The sequence below is a fragment of the Mya arenaria genome, chromosome 13 (assembly GCF_026914265.1).
Source record: "Mya arenaria isolate MELC-2E11 chromosome 13, ASM2691426v1".
NCBI classification, from domain to species: Eukaryota; Metazoa; Mollusca; class Bivalvia; order Myida; family Myidae; genus Mya; species Mya arenaria.
The window spans coordinates 52266502-52285318 of NC_069134.1; the positions used below are offsets into that span (position 1 = coordinate 52266502).

At 33.6% G+C, this 18817-nt stretch overlaps 2 protein-coding genes across 4 annotated transcripts in view; both read right to left on the minus strand.

The window, feature by feature from the left end:
• Window positions 1-3490, minus strand: LOC128213048 (uncharacterized). The gene is made up of 2 exons (XM_052918529.1): window positions 3016-3490; window positions 1-1811 (listed from the first exon to the last, which is right to left on the minus strand). The coding sequence occupies exons 1-2, from the start codon at window positions 3356-3358 to the stop codon at window positions 748-750; spliced, it is 1407 nt and encodes a 468-aa protein (XP_052774489.1). The 5' UTR covers window positions 3359-3490; the 3' UTR covers window positions 1-747.
• A 311-nt stretch (window positions 3491-3801) lies between these two features.
• LOC128213454 (vasculin-like protein 1) overlaps window positions 3802-18817 on the minus strand; it is a 30126-nt gene continuing 15110 nt past the window's right edge. For all 3 annotated transcript variants that reach the window (XM_052919154.1, XM_052919153.1, XM_052919152.1), the window contains 4 exons: window positions 17224-17361; window positions 16580-16671; window positions 13552-13645; window positions 3802-11581 (listed from right to left, as the gene is read on the minus strand). In XM_052919154.1, the coding sequence (XP_052775114.1) occupies window positions 11423-11581; window positions 13552-13645; window positions 16580-16671; window positions 17224-17361 (483 nt within the window). In that variant the 3' untranslated portion in view covers window positions 3802-11422. The remainder of the gene's footprint in view (window positions 11582-13551; window positions 13646-16579; window positions 16672-17223; window positions 17362-18817) is intronic.

The window sequence follows — 18817 nt, forward strand, 5'->3', positions numbered from 1 at the left end:
AACTGAGCATTGTACTTTTAAGTTTTATTGAAGCAGATAAATAAAAATACTGGACAAATACACGTAGCATTTAAAAAAAACATGTAATTAAAAAAACTGAATCATCGTTGATGTAGCTTGTATGTTATAAGAAAGTTGAGGAAAATTTGCATGTGCATAAAATTACAAGCACAATAACAGCTCATACATTGGATATATATGTATCGTTATCAAATAAATGTCACATCAATTCTATGGTCGCATAAAATCACATTAAAAAGCAATGATTTCGTAATTCATATGTAAATCTTCTTCGGCCCTGTTGCTAATACAATTTTACACTCTCTTTGGTATGAGGAATATTTAGAACACCATTTATAAAGATGCATTGGTACTTCTTAAACATTCAATATGGTAATTTTCCAGAAACAATAACGGGTAAGTCCATGGTTTGATTATAATCATCAGGAATATTAATTAAATATTTTACACCAAATCGCATGATAACGTATATTCGTGAGTTATACTGGAATAAAATAAATGAACTTGCATATAATTGCAAATGAGCTTAGCTGTATCCTTCATCTTTCATACGTTAAATGACATTTTTTTGAAAGCATTTCAGTATATGTATTCATTCTCTGAATAAAGAAATTTACGAATAAGAGATATTTGAACCGTACGATTTCTGAATATATAGCATTTCTCCGAAATTCGCAAAATGACACACTTCCGGTTTCAAGAACACATGACTTCCGGTCTGCTTTATCAAGCGTCGCTGTAAATCTGACCGACCCTCGGTAACTCAATCTCTCTCAGTTCCATCATCTGACCAGCGCCGAGGGGCGAAGCGTCTGCGCTTTGAACCGATTCGGTATCAGACGACTCCATGAAATAATCACGTGGCTCTTCGTCCGTAAGACTGAAGTTTGTGATCATATCAAGCGTCTGGAGGCTTTCGTCACGTGACTTCAGCTTTTCAGTTGGAATGTGCTGAATCATTGCCTGGTCAGTGTCCAATTCCGGTGAAAGTTTTATCAACGTCCCAAACGGGACAGCATACTTTTTACCAAGCATTTTTGCATCTATGTAAGTCCGTAAAGTTTCGTACTGTTCTTCGTCCACAGCCGTTCGAACGTCACATTTTGTACTTACCGGAATTTCAAAAAGAACGTTTCTTTTGTTTAGAATAGTACTTGCAATTATCGTGTCTTCAACAACTTTTGATTTTAAGACTAACACCCCAGTGAATATGCACGGCACAACTGGTGCCTTCCCATAAACCATACGAACTTTCACCGGAAGTTGTAAATCAGACAGGATGTCTTTCATTCTGTAAACAGTTCTAGAGTCTTTGATCCCTTTTTCATACACAACACTAAACCGCCCCTTCGTTGTAAAGGGTATTAAAACGTCAGTTCCATCGACGTCAACACATTTCATGTAAGGTACTTCTATCGTCGAGTATTGCTTGCTCTTCTTTTTGATCAAACCAGATTGCGTTGTCGTCTGCCATCGAGCAGCAAACGAACCTTTAACTTCTAGAACTCTTCCCGCGGGAATCTTTCTCTCGGAGTATCCCTCATCACGTTTTTCACCTTCTCCATTCTTTCCAGCAGACGTGGTTGACGCCACAGATGACCTTTTGTCAATGGGTTCACTCGTGTCATTATCGTCTTCTTTGTTTCCATTTTCGTCTTCTTTTGGGTGAATTAGAAGAGCCCGGATGTCGGTGCGCGTAAAGAACTTCCTGGGCCCGGCTTCAGCCAACTGACCTATAGTCCGGAACACTTGGCCTCGTCCAAAATCCGGGGGAACCATCTCGAACCATCCTTAAAACGGTAAAATTATTCAGGCATGAAGTTTATTTTGAAATTATGATTAATCATTTACGAGATTTAATTTGGTGAGCAAAGCGTGATGAATATTGCTTCAACTATCAATGCATCAATGTTTGCAAAATAAAATGTTAACAGATAGCATCATTATATGCAGGAATGCGTATCAAGATTAGGTTTGATAAAAGGTGTGTTCAAATGTTAGCTACAAATAAAGAAATTAAAAGTTAAAGCCAACGGTTGGATGGCCATTAAAACCGATTGACAATGTTCAGTACAACTCTTACGTAGTAGGGCTATTATCATTTAATGGAACTAACCACTTTTACAACGAAAGAAATAAAAATTTAACCAACGATTGATTGGCCATTAAAGCTGCACTCTCAGAGATTGACAGTTTTGACCTTTTTAAGTTTTTGTCCCAGAACCAGCTGATTTTGGTATCAATGCCTTCAATTCAGTCATATAAGATCACTCACAATAGAACGGATCGCAATTGTTTGAAAAAATGCTGAAAATTTAATGTTTTTAAAGCATTAGTAACGCTTTTAGCCATAAAACATCATTTTTCGAACGTAAACATGAAAAATGCGATCTGATCTCTTGTCAGCAGTCCAGTATCACTAGTTTCCAAACTCTCACACAAAAAAATGGCTCATTCCAAGGAAAAAATAAACAAGTTGCCAAAAAAGTAAATCCGTGAGAGTGCTTTAAAACCGATTGGTAATGTTCAGTTAATCCCCTACACGTATATAGGGCTTGTACATAGGGCTATTATCATGCAATGGAACCAGCAACCTAACCAATCAATAGATCGATTGATATTGATGAATAGCAGAAAACGGTAACAATAACATTTAAAATAGGAGAAATAAATAAATGAACAATTTCAAGCAATAATCAACAAACGCCAATTGCGACGAACTTATTTCCTTACGGTTAAATCGTCTTATAATCTTAAAGGTAGACTCTGATTAATACGATAAAATCGTCTTTAATCATAAAATTATGTCCAAATAAGTGGATACATATGTTTAGCCTGTTGACTGTGGCCAGTATCTGGTAGAAGTCTAGAAACATCAGAAAAGTTATATTTTGTCAATATATATGTGAATAGGACTACAGCTGAACACAGCATCAACTACTTCAAAGAAATAATTATAGCAGAGTCGATAATCTTTGTTAATTTGAAACATACCTTGAAAATCGTCTGGAATGTCAAGCGTCTGGCCAACCTCGAAGTATGGTCCCTCTTGGTCGTGATAAATAGTCCGCGCACGTGCATGCGATTTTCTCGTGCGCGTGTGAAAAAGCACAGGTTGTGCGCTGTACAGCGCGATTCCCGGTGGTAGGGCGGGTTGACCCGACCCCTCACTGATCTGAAATGTCGCCACTTGTGGTAGACTGGATTCGTCGAATGAGTTAAAGCTTGTCACAGATTCAGTCCAATCTATACTCGGTGGTGTTGACACTAAATCCCCAAGTTCGTCATTTTCCGGCGGGGTGGATATTAGATCCCCAATTTCCTCATTTTCCGCCATATTTTATACTCCCAAAACTTCTAATTGTAAGTTTTCAGTGTCACATAATTCACAGTTTTCAGAATGAATACATTATTTTATCCCATTCATACAGCAAGCATGTGGGTAAGGTATGTAAACAGCATAGGAAATACGCTAACATTATTGAGTGGCGTTGCGCTCCGCTGCGCCTATGATTCAATGGCGGTATTTATAGACCGTTTTAAAAACCGGTTTTTAACGGATTGAACAATGCGTTTGTGTATTGATTTCAAATAATGCTGCTTTCATGAAAAATAAATTAGAAAGGTTGAATGATATATTAAAACCTTGTTAAATTTCTCAATCCACTAAGCCAAAAATCATTAAACCTCACCTTAATCACAAATCCATTGGATTTTGGTCACACAAATGTCAAAGAGTGGGTGGGGAAGGGCTTTTGGAGAGGATAAGTTAAAACGGTATTGATATTTTGCAAAATGCAATTTATTATCGTTCAAGAAATAAAGATCTGTCTTGCAAAATAGCTAGTTACATCTTTCTGTCAAGATTCAATAATCGTCAGAATACAATTCAATTCTGCACCTGGCTCAACATGTTATGTTATAAGGCCAGTTTTACTGAACCAAGTTACACAGTAGATATATTTCATGTATGGTGAATCAATCCTTTATCCCCCATTCTCTTATTTACATGAGCATAAGCCTGAGATTTTAAGTTTTTGGTACAATAGTTTTGCACAAAAAATCACATAGAAATGAATTACAAATCTTTGAAATTATTTTTTCAATACATGGTCATAAGACATTAACTGTCAGTTAATATGGTTCATAAATACTTCATAAACCTAGAAAAATAATATTTGTTAATTATTTGTTAAAAATGTTATCATTAATTGACAAAATAATCATCTCTTTGATCAAAACACTGTTCAAGATTTTTTATTAAATAATAGTGTATCATAATATTAATGCACGTATTATAATTGGGGTAAATAAGCTTAACACCCCCATGTTATGTAAAATGGTACCACCTAGGTGTTCAGTAAAACTGGCAGATATTTTCAACGAAAATATGAGTTTATATATAATTATACAATTGTTGGTAGCTTGCATTTAAATATCATTCAAGCTATGCATCAGCAATAGAAACAATAGGAGTTCTGTTTTAACAGAATTAACACTGAGCAAGATCAGCCAACCAATAGAAAACAATGTAGCAAAGATCAGCCAACCAATGGTAAATGATGTAGCAAGATCAGCTAACCAATAGAAAATAACGTAACAATCAGCCAACCAATAGAAAATACTGTAGCAGAAAATGATTCAAACAGCTAGGTAAAAATGGACAATGCAAAGAAAAAGGTGAAAATAAAAAGAATGCCATTATGTGAGATATTTCTTACATGTGTGTTAATATGTGACCAACAAATAACTTACTCTTTTAAGTATTTCATACCTTCCAATGGTTCATTAGTGATTATATCCTGATAAAATCCGTGTTTGAAAAAGATAGTTTATCAAAATATGATTTTACTCTCTCTTATTTTAGCTTGTTTCACTTCTAAAACTGAACGTTATCGCATACAATGCTAGGAGGAAAATTATGATTTAACTACTGGAAATGACAACAATTGGCTAACTTTTGAAGTGATTTTGCAAATAAATACAAATTACTGATTTTGATGAATTAAAAACATGATAAAAAGAAAAATATCTGCTTCGATCAAGACATAGATTTATTTCATTCCTAAAATTTTCAATGAATGTTGACATGATGTGACTGTTTGCGTCCAAAATGCTTGAAAATGGTTCTTTATAACTTTATCCATAAAAATTCCTAGGGCAGTGACAAGTCCTCCTACCCATATAACATATTCAGAATGAAATAAAAGAACTACCCTCAAGTGTTGACACCTCGATCAAGTGCCTGGGCGTAAAATTCAAAACACTTCTGGTGACTGCATTGTTACAAAGTTACAATTCAATATAATTTTGTGGGAAAAATATTGTAAACGTGTTAACTATTTTATACTTTAGTGTTACTTGCAAGTCCACGTTTATATAAACAAAGAAAAATATATATTTATGCATGTTTATTAAGAAAAAAAATTAATATCAATATTAAAATTCTTTAATTATTTATAATAAACTAATTTGAAAAAAATGGATTAGTTTTTCCTCATTAAAAACTACAAAAATGACAAAATTAAAAAACATCAAGTTGTTACACTGTACAACAAGTTGATTTCATACTAAGAACATTGAAACAATAATCTTATAATCATATAGCAACCTACCCAAGAAAAATCACGTTGAATAATTTCATTATACAATTCTCATTTGAAGACAAGTTTCCCCATTCTATAAATACATGATCCATAATTAACGCACAAATGAGAATATCATTGGACAACAGTTTCCTGAATTACATTACTAATTGCACAAAGATTCATCCAAAAATAACAGCCAATCAATTTGAATTATTAGCATCCAATGAATTCAAATTGTTAACAGCCAATCAATTCAAAGTGTTAACAGCCAATCAAATCACACTGATAACAGCTACTCAATTCAGAGTGTTAATAGCCAATGAATTCAGAATGTTAACAGTCATGGAATTCACTGTGTTTACAGCCAATGAACAGCCAATGAATTCAGAGTCTTAACAGCCAATAAATTCAGAGTGTTTACAGCCAATCAATTCAGAGTGTTTACAACCAATCAATGAAAAGTGGTAGAAGCAAATGAATTTAAAGAATGTCAATTTTCTACACATATACACCAGTGACTCTTGGAAAGTTCAGTGATAAAAACTATAAAATGATAATTCCCGTTGAAGTAATGTTCAATACTCCAAAGATATTACTGACTGACAAAAAGTGATCAATTCCTTACATGCACAACAATCGTATAAAATGATCAAACTAATTTGAAAAGAAATTCTAAACTCTGAATACAAATTGCAATGTTCTGTTCTGTTTTAAAAGTAATAAAGTTAGTAAACATTTTACGAAAACAACACGAGATACACAATGTCTAGGTGAAAAGTTTTTTCTTCATAGTTTCATACAAATACCAGCTATACATGGCCTGAGTATAGATAATTGAAGATGTGTAATGAACTGATTATGAGAACAGCTGAACTTTGATGAAGAGTTAGAAATTATATACACATGATAAATAAGTGTCGGACTGAATGCAAAATGTCTACAGAGCTGTGTTATTGTTCTAGCAGTAATCAGAAGTTAAAAAACTATGACTTTTGAGGTGATTTCAAAAAATTAATTAAAGATCTTCAGAAGAAGATGCAAAGAAACCCGGTATTAAATTCATGTCTGTACATTTTCTTAACATGAAAGATACATGGTCTTCATAAGGCAGACAATTTAAAGCAGTACGTTGGATTTTTGGTCAGATAGTTCCTAAATTACCATTCATACAAAGCTGTATAAAAATTAAAAAAAGTGCCGAATAGCAAACTTGTCTTTTGTATTTGTCTAAAAAAGTGCCATACCTCAACAAATATTGAAACCAGAGTTATGGGCCTTGCTTGTACCATGTGCATTATGTCTCTGGCAACATGTGTACCAAGTTTCAATCTTAAACTGTGTTTCAGTTATGGCATAGATTCAAGTTTGTGCACGCCAATGCCAATGATGCCTCAGCTATGACAATACCTCAATACTTCAAGAAAACACAAAAACTGAAAACGAAACTCTGTATCTGTCATATATTTATTATTAAATGGAAAAAAAATGTGTCAAAGCACTTCACCATTGAAAAATCAGAGTTTTTCTAACCTTTCCCTAACTGGCAGAACAATAAACTCAGCCCCATATTAAACTACACTGCTGAGATCAAGGGTTATTCGACATATTAGAGACATACTTGTATTAATCTACCATTATTTTCCATTTACGTTACATATTATAGAGTATGAATTATTTAAATGGCATACACAAGGCCAAAGAAAAAAAGTATGTATTAACTGTTTTACAAGGAATGAAAAAGCCTGACCTAAATTTCTCAATCTATCTTAAGCATAACGGGTTTATTTTCAGCCAAATTACTTTTTAAATTTGAATTTTTAAACCAGACCATAGTTTATCATAAACAATTTCCTTCTACTTCTCAAAGCTCTCCAAGAGGAGAAAAATTCCCTATCTTTACCAAATCAATGTAATTTAGCTTAGTTTGATCCTGTTGTAAGGAAATTAAGATCGTTTGAGAAATTTGGGAAATGGAATTGATGTTGGCCCGTTTAAATTTCTGTGACATGTCCATTAAGGTGACTTGGATCTATAATGATATTAATTTCTGGACAATCCCAACAAAAAGCGGTTTTATAAGTCATGGCATAATGAGAATTTTGTCGGTAGGGACATATTTACAATTTGGTTTTTAAATGCAAAAGATGGTCAGAAATGTAGCAAAGAGGGTATGAAATGGAATTATACAATTTTAAATCAAATACATGTAGCTTAGCAAAAAAACTCTCAAAGATCACGGTCCCAAAGCAAATTTAGATACAAAAAAACACGTGAACCATTAAAGCTGCACTCTCACAGATGGACTGTTTTGACAACTTTTTTATTTTTTGTCTTAGAATGAGCCAATTTTTGTCTTAAGATCTGAAAACCAGTGATATAAGACTACTGACAAAAGATCAGATCACAGTTTTTCATATTTTCGTTCGAAAATTTGATTTTTATGCCAAAATATCATTTTTCTTAAAGCATTATGGAGTAATTTTAGCATTTTAGTTATTAAACTTCAGTTTTCGAATGCAAATGTTAAAAACGTTGATCTGATACCTTGTCACCAATTCATACCACTGGTTTCCAGATATTTACGCAAAAACTGGTTTATGCAAAGACAAAAAATGAAAAAGTTGGTCAAAATGGTCAAACTGTGATGGCGCAGCTTAAATGAAGTTGAAAATTGATTATGATATGCCAAATTGCAAACTTAAAACCAAAATCGACACCCGCATTTGCTACAGATTAAATAAAAGCAACTGAATCACTCAAAAATTTACAACAGTTGATTATATAAAAGTTATCACACGCAGATTATTACAGATCACATGGGTTTTGCGGAGACATAACATCGATTATTTACATACATGACTTAATGATGTATTGAACAATAGCAACGGCATTTCGAGAATGCCTTTTTACAAGGAAAAAAATCTGGTTACATATAGAAAAACATGCATCATTCGATGTTCAAATCATGAATTATATTTGTGCGACAATGACTCATAGTGATGACCTCCCTTAAGCAACCTGTCAACAATATCTATTTAAACTTTAAAGCACTTAAATGTCTACAAAAAATAAAGATCTCTCAAATTCAACAATAAAATACATTCTTCGTGCGAGTAGCCCTACACATTCTGAGCATAGGAGCCGAACACATTTATAATCAAGGTAAGATAACTCCGATACTTACATCAATTTCCACATGATTCCAATAAGTATTTACAATCAGTCAGCAAAATTTTAACATTAAGTCATTCCGCTGCTCATTTTAACTTTAATTTGTTCTAGGATATATCTTATAAAATCAAATTTAAAGATTTTCTTACAACTTTACCGGTATCCCATTTGCAAACTACCATTTATAATGTATTCACATTTCTAATGAAATTTGAATCGCACATTGCTATACATGTATGTTTACAATCAACCCAGATAGGAATTAAAATTAAATGTCAACTGTTTAAAACAGTTTATCCTTGATTAATTCAATATTCAATCAATAACTCTCATTCTAAACAGTTAAAACATATTATACTTTCACCTACCCTGCATGTTTTTTTGATAACAGATGAAAACTATTCTATAAATATTCCTAAGAAGTCAAAGATGCTGCCAAGTTCAAAACTGATCTATATCCCCTGATTTTTTTTCTCAAGGAAAATGATGGTGTTGATGACAGAATTTTAATCAATTTCCTAAATGAATCTACGATATAATTACACTCAACCCATCAAGCTTACCATATGCTTTATTATTATTATTATTATTGATAGTTTTACGGGATTCACATAGTTTCACGGATTCATTCACTTATTCTATGTTCCCAACAATTCTTTTTTTAAAAATTGTTGAAATTTTTAAGTTGCCAACATTTCATTTTTTTTTTTGATTCGTTGAAGTATTATTTTTTTTAAATTCGTTGAAATTTTAAAGTTATTTCAACTACTTTTATGAATAAATACCAAACAGCAACCAGACAGTCACTTCAACAAAATTTGGTAGAAGCGAACCAATAAAAATAATTTTCAAAAGCGTTACTAACACTTATCAGCAAAATGGAGCATTTTCAGTCGCATTTCTAAATAATTATTAAAAACAGAGCTTTAATTTGATGACGTATTATCACTGAAACAAGCAATTTGATCTCATTAAATAGAAAATAAACAAATTCTGTCTGTGACCCTATAAAACATGAATGAGTCTCTCAAGACAATGTTAAGCAATGTTTCGTTAATTTATTGTTTACGTAGAAAATCCTGAAAATTCAGTTCCTTCTAGTACTTGAAGACGATAGATTGCATATTTTCTTAAAAGTTACATGCGATAGTTATTTACAATTATAAGCAAGAATTTAATGAAAAAAGGGGGGAAACAAGTAAAATTTACGCGCTTTTAAAAAAATTGTACATTAAATTAATGTCCAAGTTCACGCTTACTTGACAATGATGGTGAAAATCAACAAACAAAACAAAGACAATTTTACAAACATTTTTGTACAAAAAATACTCCAATTGATTACTTCAAAGACTATTCAACACAAAAATGCATAAAGATCAGCACATATCTTGCTAAGAATAATTCATCTCATAAAATATGTCCATTCATATGGAATAATACACCTCATACGATTTTTTTCATAGAAAACACTATTACCAACGTATATAATCTATTTACAACATTTGTGTATGTGTGATAATATTTGACCAGTAAGTCGATAATTGCCGTATGTATAATGTCAAGCATACATGTTCACACATATGCGCATAGCTAGTCTATGGATTACACAAGTACGTTACTACGTACATCCAAAGAAACACTGTCGAGTTCGTGTTTACACAACACATGTATATGATATGGCAGCAAAAACATGTTTGTGTAAGGTTTGTGTTCAGTTCTCGGAAAACAATCTACGTCGTAACGTGTAAGACTCATTTTCTGACACAAGCCGAGAAAAGACGGAAATATAGCTAATACTTTTCTCTGCCAAACAAGATCGTCTCTCCATAATTGTCCTGGAGCAAATTTTACAAATGAGCAATTTATCACTGTGAATACAAAATACTTGGACTTGATGGGTTTCATCCCTACGTTGAATGTGCATAAAAATAAAACGCTCTAGAGCAAACAATGAACACTCAAGACTTCTCCATACAATGTTTCCAGCAGTTTTTACCCATTCAATAAAGTATTTAACGCCACTAATATCCCCCTGTGGCTATGATAACTCCATTACTGTGTCAACACAGTGCTTAAAATCACAACTTTTTCCCCCAACAACAGTCAATATCTTCACTTCAATTTTTCTGAAAACTGAGACCGAATTATTTCATTTTCAAATTCCCAATCAGATTTAATAGAAATTAATTTCGTTAAATTTTCGACCATTTTTCACAATGGCACATATATTTCATGACCCAAGTTGATTAAAATTACTACACTTCATCATGTAAAATATAAAAACAACATATTTCATCTTCAGAATTCGCCTTCTTCAAAAGCTGCTTGAATGTATGGTGTTGAAATCCTGCGTATAAAGCTTCAAACATTATTTCACTCATGATCACTGATTTGCTTGTGATTACAGATTAATTGGATCAATGATAATATTAAATCCTCTTAAAAGCCTGATGAATATAAGATATTCTGATAAAAGCTGATTTTCTATCACATATTCTCATAAAAACTTGTTGTTGACAGAATATCTTCGTTGCTGAACACAATTTCAGTATTCAAATCCTTGTATGTTTATGAAATATTTGAAAGGCGGATGTATAGCATCTTTATTCCTGATAATCCCATCCTGATAATCCCATCCATCCCTAGTTATCCGCGTCCGATTCTGAATCAGATGAGGACAGTGTGTCGTTGAGCTCCTGTGTGTTGGGTGTGTACACAGGTATATGTTGCGGGCTCCACGTTTTGGGCACTGGGGGTCTTGGGATCCCGTTCCGCAATCCATTTGGGCGCTGGTTCTGTACCTGAAAATAATGGAAAGTTACACATAGGTTGATTTATCTCAACACTAGGCAACATTAGGTTGCTATAAGGTTATTGTTCCTTTATTGAAGATGGTACAAATATTTTCAAATTGTATCAGGACCAAAACCATCTAATTACTCAATCTCATTGGAGTATTGGTTAATAACTTTTTAATTAAACTGGCAGGGCTCATTCAGCGGAAATTTGGAAGCAGCCAGGCCTTTTCATTTCAGGGAAATATTATCGCAAAACATCTTCATATTGGGAAATTTTAATGCATAAACACTTAAAGTTCACTTTATTCTTTCATGCTTTACGATGAAATATGGGGTTTTAACAGTGAAATAACAACAGTGAAAATATCAATTTGATATTTTCACTGCAAAATAAGGAGTGCAAATATCAATTTTCAGAACTACTTTTAAAATCCTTTGTTGTTACATGTACTTGCCTTGGTCAAAACAGAACACTGGACTTCAGTAAATTATGTCAAAAAAGGTTAAAAAAAAGAAAAGAAATATTTTATAAATTTAAATAAATATATAATTGGAAATTAACAACTTATCGTTTATTACCGGTTATCCCGTTTATCAAACATTTTACTGATCTTTGAAGCTGAATGTTCGAACATTTGCTTTCATTCCAAACAAATTACAGACAAAAACGACTGTTCGAACATAAATAAATAAAATTTTATAGCATCGATCAAATGTATTTTGAACTGTTAACCGTTGTAGTACGTAAAATGAGCTTCCTGGAGAATTCACACAACAATTTACAGATAGATCCGATATTTTTTACCCCACCCACACCTCAAAATGTGTCAACAAACTAGCGCGGCATTTACTCTTCTGGAAAACAAACATTTTAAAGCGAAACAGACTGGTCTCTGACAGTAAGATGACTGTATATTAACTTACTATAAAAACACGCGTATATGCAGTCTTAAACTAAGAAGAATGGTTAAAATCCAATGAGTATCCACATTCGTTTTGCTAACACATTTGACCTTCCAAATTTTCATTCTATAAATAGCGGCGTAGTAATTTGGTTAAAATAAAAAGTGTTTTCATTTTTTTTTTGAACATTTGTGCACTAATAATACTTCATTTTTTACTGTTCATAAAGCTTTGCAATAAAAAACGAGTGAATATTAAGCTATAAGAATGAAAAGCAGAGAACTATTTCTCAGCAAACCAAAAGTAAAAAAGTTGACAGCTATAATTATGCATGAGGGGCGCCCCACGGGTAGCGGCGTAAAGCCCACCCTTTTCAAAAAAGGGGGTAATTCAGAAATAAATTAAAGAAACAAATAAAACTCCGAAAATAAGCATAAAAGAAACAGAAAATTTGTTTATTTCAGTGTAAGATCGTATTTAATTTCACTCGTGATCATAAAAAAACTACATTTTCACTCGTGGCTTCGCCACTCGTGAAAATATGTTTTTCTATGACACTCGTGAATTAAATATGATCTTACACTGAAATAAACAAATATCCTCTATATATTAAAAATAATGGAAGATGGAGAAATTCGAAACAAAGACAATCATAACATCAGCACAAAACAAATGGCAAACAGATGTCTAAATATTGGGAAAGAATATACATTTTTCTATCAAGAATTTTTAAAAGCTGAATATCGGCCTCTGCTTGTAGAAGGTGAAAAAGCACTTACTGGTTTTAAGCTTTAAATATTGTGATCAAGTGTTTTAATGCAGACAAATGAAATGTTTGTGAGTGTAAAGTTATGCAGAAGGATCATTACGAAGTACAATGGTCTTTGGCAAAGGTAAACCAGTGTGCACATCAACAACAAGACACCAAGGCCATTATGATATACAACGTTTTCTTTGAAAAAACATAAACAAGTCTGATTTGACAGTAACTTAAATGAAAATGTCATTCAAATCCCATATAATTCCTTATTTATATGATAATTAATTCTTCAATGGTTAATTCAAATTACCTGTTTGGAGAGATTGGCAAACTCCTTCATATCATCTTCGGTGATCTCGTATTCCTCCTCATCGGCCTCGTTCCATCCCATCTCACGTAACAACCTGCATTAGAATAAAACATTGGATTACTCTTGCCAAATACAATAGACAAAATGGAATTAATAGCCTCAATGGTGAAGGCAAAACTGACACTGAATAGGAGAAATTCAACTCTTGTCAACAATATACAAATTTCACCGAATATAGGGTTTAAGCCAAAATTTTAAAGGAACAGGGTGTGGCAATAAAAGAGGACAGGGTGCGGAGGGACAAATGGGCATATTGTATCGGCAGTGAATAATTTCACAAAGAAAATGTTAGACATTGCAGTGTTCGACACTAACGGGGTCCCGGGATCCCGAGGACACCAATTTTTCAGGAGGGACACCTGAACTTCGAAGTCCGGTATTCCGTCGGGACACTTAAATTTTTGACTGATAAACGCTAAATATCAATAAATAAATAGCATTTAATTAATTTATTACCTAAATTCGGGCTCCCCTAAATTTCTTGACAGCACATGTCAAAACGATATTATTAATTATCATTATCGGACTCATCAAAGCGAAAGTATAGCTGACTATTTGACTATAGTTACGTCATGAATCTATAAATAAACAGGTCATTTCACAAGGCGCATGCAGGTTAACGCTTCCGTTTTGTTGTTTACATTTTAAACAAGGTCAGAGCTGACAGAGATTTATTATCGGTAAAATACTTATGTGGAATTGTTTTGCTTATGTGTCAGAACCGCCCAAAAAGATGCCAACTCTGGTGATACCTTTTATATAATATGATACGACCTTTGAGTATTTACAGTAACATTTACGACACAAAAGAACAGCATCCTACATTCAGCATTCTTTGTTAATTGGCATTCAACTTATCAATATTCTTTGTTAATTTTAAAGACATATATTTTATGCTTTGATAAAAAATAATAGAAATAAAAATTTGCAGGGTTTTATTCATTAATTCAATCAATTTATAAAATTTTATGACTTTTTGGCGCGAAAATTAACATGTGTACACAATTTTTGGTCGTCTGCTCTTCCAGTATGCACTACGACTGTTGGGCAGTCTGACTGATTTATCAACAGCTCTACTAAATATTGATTGGAGTTTTCACAAGCCAGATGTAATTTTCCTACAGTTTCTTAATGAAAAGCACTGACATTTGACAAGACCCTGAACCATGATGTATTTTATGCGTATTTTCCAAAAATCTAAAAATAGTAACAACATCAAGTTTTTGTTTACATCCATCTCTGTTTTTGACTGAAAAGAAAAGGGACTTAGACATTCTCCCGCTTTTGAACCCAATCTACCAACTTAGAGACCAAAATATACCTCACTGCCATTCAGTGCTTCTAACCTGTCATTACATGCTGCTGAAAACATGTATAATATGGTGGTGTATACTTGCATTACAAATTGAAAAGTAAAAGGATGTTGAATTTAATATTAAAACAGGCTCAACAATGAAAAAAATGTAAAAAGTGGAAGGGACTCCTAATTTCAGGAAGGGACACCTGATTTCAAATGTTGGTGTCCCTTCGTGATCCCTTGAAAAAATGGTTAGTGTCAACCCCTGCATTGTGCTAATTTGAAGTAATATAATGTTTCAACTGCTAAATATGTAGTTTGTTAGAATTCATTATCACATTTCAATTTTTAATCAAAACAAAGAAATATTTGATTATTTAAAGCATTTAACTCTTTGAAGGCAGGAGGGTGCACATTCTGATCTCCACAAGGGTGCTTCCAAAAAAGGACAGGGGGCAGCACCCTCCCATAACCCTCTAGCTAAAACTCTATCTAACAGGGGCATTCCAAACCTTTCTAGACCTACCAATAAGCTGCACAGGTTGAACAATCATCACTGAAGCCAAGGCCTAATATTCATCCAGAGAATATTGGGGAGCAAGCTACCACCTATATCTAACCTGTTTGACCTTAATTGAACTAAGAAGCATTTGTCAGCATTTATCGTATATATATTTTTTTTGCAACTAAACTCTGTTTAAAGTTCAGCAATTTAGACCATCTAAATCTAAACCTGTGTTTGGCATCGAGTGAACTGGACAATGTTGAAGAAGATCACTGAGGTTAAGTCAAGATACCCAATTCACTGTACAGCAGCTAGTGAACTGGGCAGCATTCTGCAAAACTCTCTGGGCATGCAGTGAAGCAGGGAGCAATATAGGAAAATCAATATCTCACCTTTGTTCAGCCTTCAGTGAATCGGACAGTGTGAAAAATAGTCACTAAGGTCCAGACCAGATACACCATTCACCGTTCAGTATCTAGTGAACTGTGGAGCATTTTGCAAAACTGTCTGGTCATGCAATGAACCAGGGAGCAATATAGGAAAATTAATATCTCACCTTTGTTCAGCCTTCAGTGAACTGAACAGTGTTGAAAAATTGTCACTAAGGTCCAGACCAGATACCCAATTCACTGTACAGCAGTTAGTGAACTGGGGAGCATTCTGCAAAACTGTCTTGGCATGCAGTGAACCAGGGAGCAATATAGGAAAATCAATATCTCACCTTTTTTCAGCCTTCAATGAACCGCACCATGTTGAAAAATTGTCACTAAGGTCCAGACCAGATACACCATTCACCGTTCAGTATCTAGTGAACTGTGGAGCATTTTGCAAAACTGTCTGGTCATGTAGTTAGCGGCTGGGGGGAGGGGGGGGTTGGGGGGGGGGATTTACAATAAATTGTCACTAAGTCCAGACCAGATACCCCCTTTTCTGTTCAGAATCTACTGAATAGCTGAGCATAATTTATGCAAATCTGTCAGGGAATGTAGTGAACCTGGGAGCAATTTACAAAATTCTAGATCTTACCTCTGTTCAGCCTCTAGGGGTCAACTAGGTCCAGAACAGATACTCCAATTATTGTTTGTCATCTAGTGAATAGGGGAGCATTATGCAACACTGTCTGGGCATGCAGTGAACTGGGCAATTTACTAAATTCTATATCTTACCTCTGTTCAGCCTCCAGTGAACTGGACAGTGTTGAAGAATGGTCACTGAGGTTAAGTCCAGATACCCCATTCATTAGCTCCTCACCGTCAAGCTTGAAATGAAAAGATAAAATGCCATATTATAATAATTGCATATAATTTCTCTTTTCAATATTGCAAATATAATGGGTTTCTGTTCTCTAACACTGCTTGTCCAAATATCAAGACTGATACTTCATAACATGTCTTAGACTGAAATTATTAAATCAATGTAGTATCAACATGTGTTTCTCCGTCGTGAAGGACTATCATGACATTCATGTAAATGAATGTGTTCATACATATTCATTCCACCCTTAAAAATATGAATTTTTCATGAAATGAACGCCAGGTAGTGTTGGAAATCGATTCCAGTTTGACTATCAAGAAACAGTTCCACTAAAGTAACCAATTGATTTTTGACAATAAATGAACTAAAATGAGAACATTTCCAGAAATTTAACAAACACAAATAAAGACAAAAGAGGAAAAACTCGCCGCTAAAAACGATGATCAATTATGACCAAATACAATCTATTGTCGCTAATTTCAGGCCCAACCCATAAATTTTTGATTATAATCGATCATTTAACATCACTAATACAAGGAATCTAAATAATTCATACCCCTTTCTTGTCTGATTTCTCCCCCTCCTCCTGTCTAAGGGTCTTGAGAAAGTGACTTTTCTTATCTGAGATGGTTTTAGGCTGTGTAACAAATCGGGCGTTTAGGATGTCAATGGGTGGGGTAGATGGTTGAGAGCCCTGAAATACAAAAATGCATTTAGTTTACTTTATACAAATGCTTCCAGTTTAATTGCAATGAAAGATTTTGCAAAACGAGTCACCACAAAGTACAAATCCTTGAACAAAACCAGTGTTTATATTCCCAAAAGGCCAAGAGAAGTGAAAACGTGTAGCAGCAGATGACATTCCATAAACCAAAAGCAAAGCAAGCGGAAACCTATGCTCATTTGTTGTTGCTTTAAGTAAAGTCTCAACTGTTCGTAATGTGATTCTCTTATTAAAAAATAATTGCTGATCAAGATAACTAGTTTAAATTTTGAGTGATTATCCTTTACTTATTACTAAATAATGCATTAATGGAAAATATCAATTACTGAAAACAAGATTGTAACCATGTATTTAATAGCTGAAAACCCACGAATATTAAATGACTGGTGGGTCCGTTAAGAGCTCAACCATAATCTCATAACCTGCAACTTTCTTTCAAATTAAACACAGTATCCTTCAAAATAACCATTGTTTTCGATATATATATATATTCATCCTTTTAGATAAATGAAAACAACTGTATAAATTGTGGTCCTGCTTATTTGGGAGAAAGAGTGCATCTTTAAAGCCAGTTCTTGGCTTTGTTGTCTGTGGCAGCATGTGTATAATGCTTCATTTGAATATCTTCCAATGGTTTCATATTTTAAAAAAAAAATTGAGTCATGGCCAGGGTTCAAGTTTATGCATACCAAAGTCACCCACAATGCAGACGACACCACCAAGGTTTCCACATTACCAGGACTTTTTTTCAAATGTGTCAATACCAAAGGTTACCTCTGCTTGACCAATCAGGGCTTCCATTAAGAATTTGAAATTGGAAGAATGAACTTCCTAGCTATCAGTTTTTCTCCAGAGGTGGAGGTCTCTACAAAACTACAATTCGATCAACTGTCTTTCAACTTTTTTGTTAAAAAAATCAGTAATAAGCACACATTTATATTAAACTAATTCATTCTTCATCAAGGCAGATTGAAAATGTGACCATAAAAGTAACATTGACAAGAGGTTTTGATGTTTTTTTACTTCCAAGGACCAAATTTTGGAAGTTTCGGCACATTTTGAGGGAGTATTATATTATTTACTTCCAAACTGACAATTATGCTTCAAAAAAATGAAATCCAGCTCATACGTTTTATCCAGAGTTAATGTTTACATGTACATTTCTCAACAATATTCTTATGCATTACCACGACCAAACTAGCAACTGTGACAGGTACTCTGCGATAGAAACACCTGCACCTGTATAAGGATTAATATACCTTTTGTTTCGAGCAAAGCAGGAATGCTTACATTCAGTTTAAAGAAATCGGTCCTTAACATTCAGTTCGAGCCAACTCGGTTCAACTGTATGTAATTATTGAAAGCAGTCGATTTAGTTTCATGTCAATTAACCCATCAATTGAATATTTTAAAGAAAAAAACTTTC